Source organism: Morone saxatilis, unplaced genomic scaffold, assembly GCF_004916995.1.
Source record: "Morone saxatilis isolate NCDOM2014 unplaced genomic scaffold, NCSU_SB_2.0 Contig10, whole genome shotgun sequence".
Taxonomy (NCBI): domain Eukaryota; kingdom Metazoa; phylum Chordata; class Actinopteri; family Moronidae; genus Morone; species Morone saxatilis.
In genome coordinates this window covers 493,721-495,394 of record NW_023339652.1, presented here as the reverse complement: position 1 = coordinate 495,394, position 1,674 = coordinate 493,721, and the positions used below count along the sequence as shown (strand labels likewise).

At 40.1% G+C, this 1,674-nt stretch overlaps 1 protein-coding gene across 1 annotated transcript in view; it reads right to left on the bottom strand.

Annotated features, from left to right (window-relative positions):
- The window catches only part of LOC118341865 (filamin-C-like), a 41,245-nt gene that overhangs the window by 9,560 nt on the left and 30,011 nt on the right, over positions 1-1,674 (bottom strand). The window contains exons 41-42 of the mRNA XM_035680270.1: positions 1,380-1,502; positions 995-1,252 (exon numbers count right to left, since the gene is read on the bottom strand). Of these exons, the coding sequence (XP_035536163.1) occupies positions 995-1,252; positions 1,380-1,502 (381 nt within the window). The remainder of the gene's footprint in view (positions 1-994; positions 1,253-1,379; positions 1,503-1,674) is intronic.

Sequence of the window (1,674 nt, the reverse complement as noted above, 5' to 3'; positions counted from 1 at the left end):
GGAGGGAGGGAGGGAGGAGGAGGAGGAAGATGTAGGGAAAGTGTCAGTCCCTTCTTAAAACATACTTTTATCTGAGAGCCTACCCTGATTTTACTTGAATTTAAATTTTTTTGGAAGTATCTTTAATTTCCTAAATGTTTTTCTTGTTTTACCTTAAATTCTCTTTAAATTCATGATTTTATAACTTTATTCTATGCGTCTTTATATTTCACCTAAAGTAGGCATCAGATAATGCTGCATTTTTAAACATACAATTTCAGAAAACGTTCAGAAGAAGAATTGTCTTAATGTAAGTAATAAACTGTGGGAGTATCATGCTGATATCTATTAGTTACATTTTGACCCTAAAATACCTTACAACACATATCTTTAAAATCTGTTTTCTCAAAATAATCCAGAAATCTCCACTTCAGTAGCACTTACAGACACCAAACCATCCCAGTTTTATTCCTCTCTATATTCTGATTTAATTTTACAGCCTGATTTACCCTAATAACATGGAGAATTTTGATGTTTTTATATCTGTTGACAGTATTTTCTGATTTATGGATTCATAAAAAGAGATATATATTTTATATTTTGTGAAGCATTTTGTAAAGATGGTTTTAAATGTGCTCTATAAATAAAGATATTATTATTATTATTATTGTTATTATTATTATAAGCGGGACATGGATCAGATTTGTGGTCAGTAAATGTTTACAGAACATGCACCAAGAAGCCAACCCAACCCAAACTAGTTGAAACTAAAAACTGTTTTTAAAATGAAAAGTTCTGGTAGTGAGATGAAAAATGAGGCTGTACACAATAAAAACTTCAAAAACCACAGAAACATCCAGTACATCACAGACATTTAAATGCAGAATCAGGTTAGATAAACAGCGAGGTGAGACATTTCTTTTCTAGGACTGCACTTTGTCACCAGTCACATGCACACGCAGTGAAAACCTGCCTTGGTATCAGTAAAGTTAGACACACACTCGTCCACACACACCGTCCTGCAGCGGCGGTCGGCTGCCCGCCGGCATGCCGTTGAATCCACTCAGACTCTCTCGTCCCAGGAAGTCTCCGAACACGTCTCTGAATGGCTCTCCTCCCACCTGAGTGCTCTCCTCTACACGGACCTCCCTCTTCGTCTCCCCCGCTCGAGTCTTACTGATCTCCGTCCGCTCTGTCCGGGTGTAGGTGTGACTGCTGCGAGTGAATGTCCGGGTCAGACGCTCCTGAGCCGAGACCATGTGAAACCAGTTCCCTAAAAGCAGCGGGGAGGAGCAGGGAGGAAGGAGGAAACCATGAGGGACAAAGGAGAAGGAGGTAAAGAGGGGGAGGCAGAGAGGAGGAGGCAGGTGGAGACGGGTGGAGTAGGTGTGACAGCTCACCTGGTATTTTGAGGTTAAGGTCACAGGTGCTGCCCACAGTAGCGATGGAGGGAGCCTGACGTTTCCTGGTGATGCTCTCCTTCATCCTGCCCTCGCCGAACACTTTCACTGTGAACGGACTTCCTGTTCAGACAGAAATATTAAAGAAAAGGTTTGAATTCAGGACTATTTTTACACTATTATAGTTCCATAACATGTCCATGTGTGTTAATATAATAAAGTTGTGTGTTTGTACAGTGATAATAAAGTTGTGTTTTTGTACAGCAATAATTAAGTTGTGTTTGTACAGTGTTAA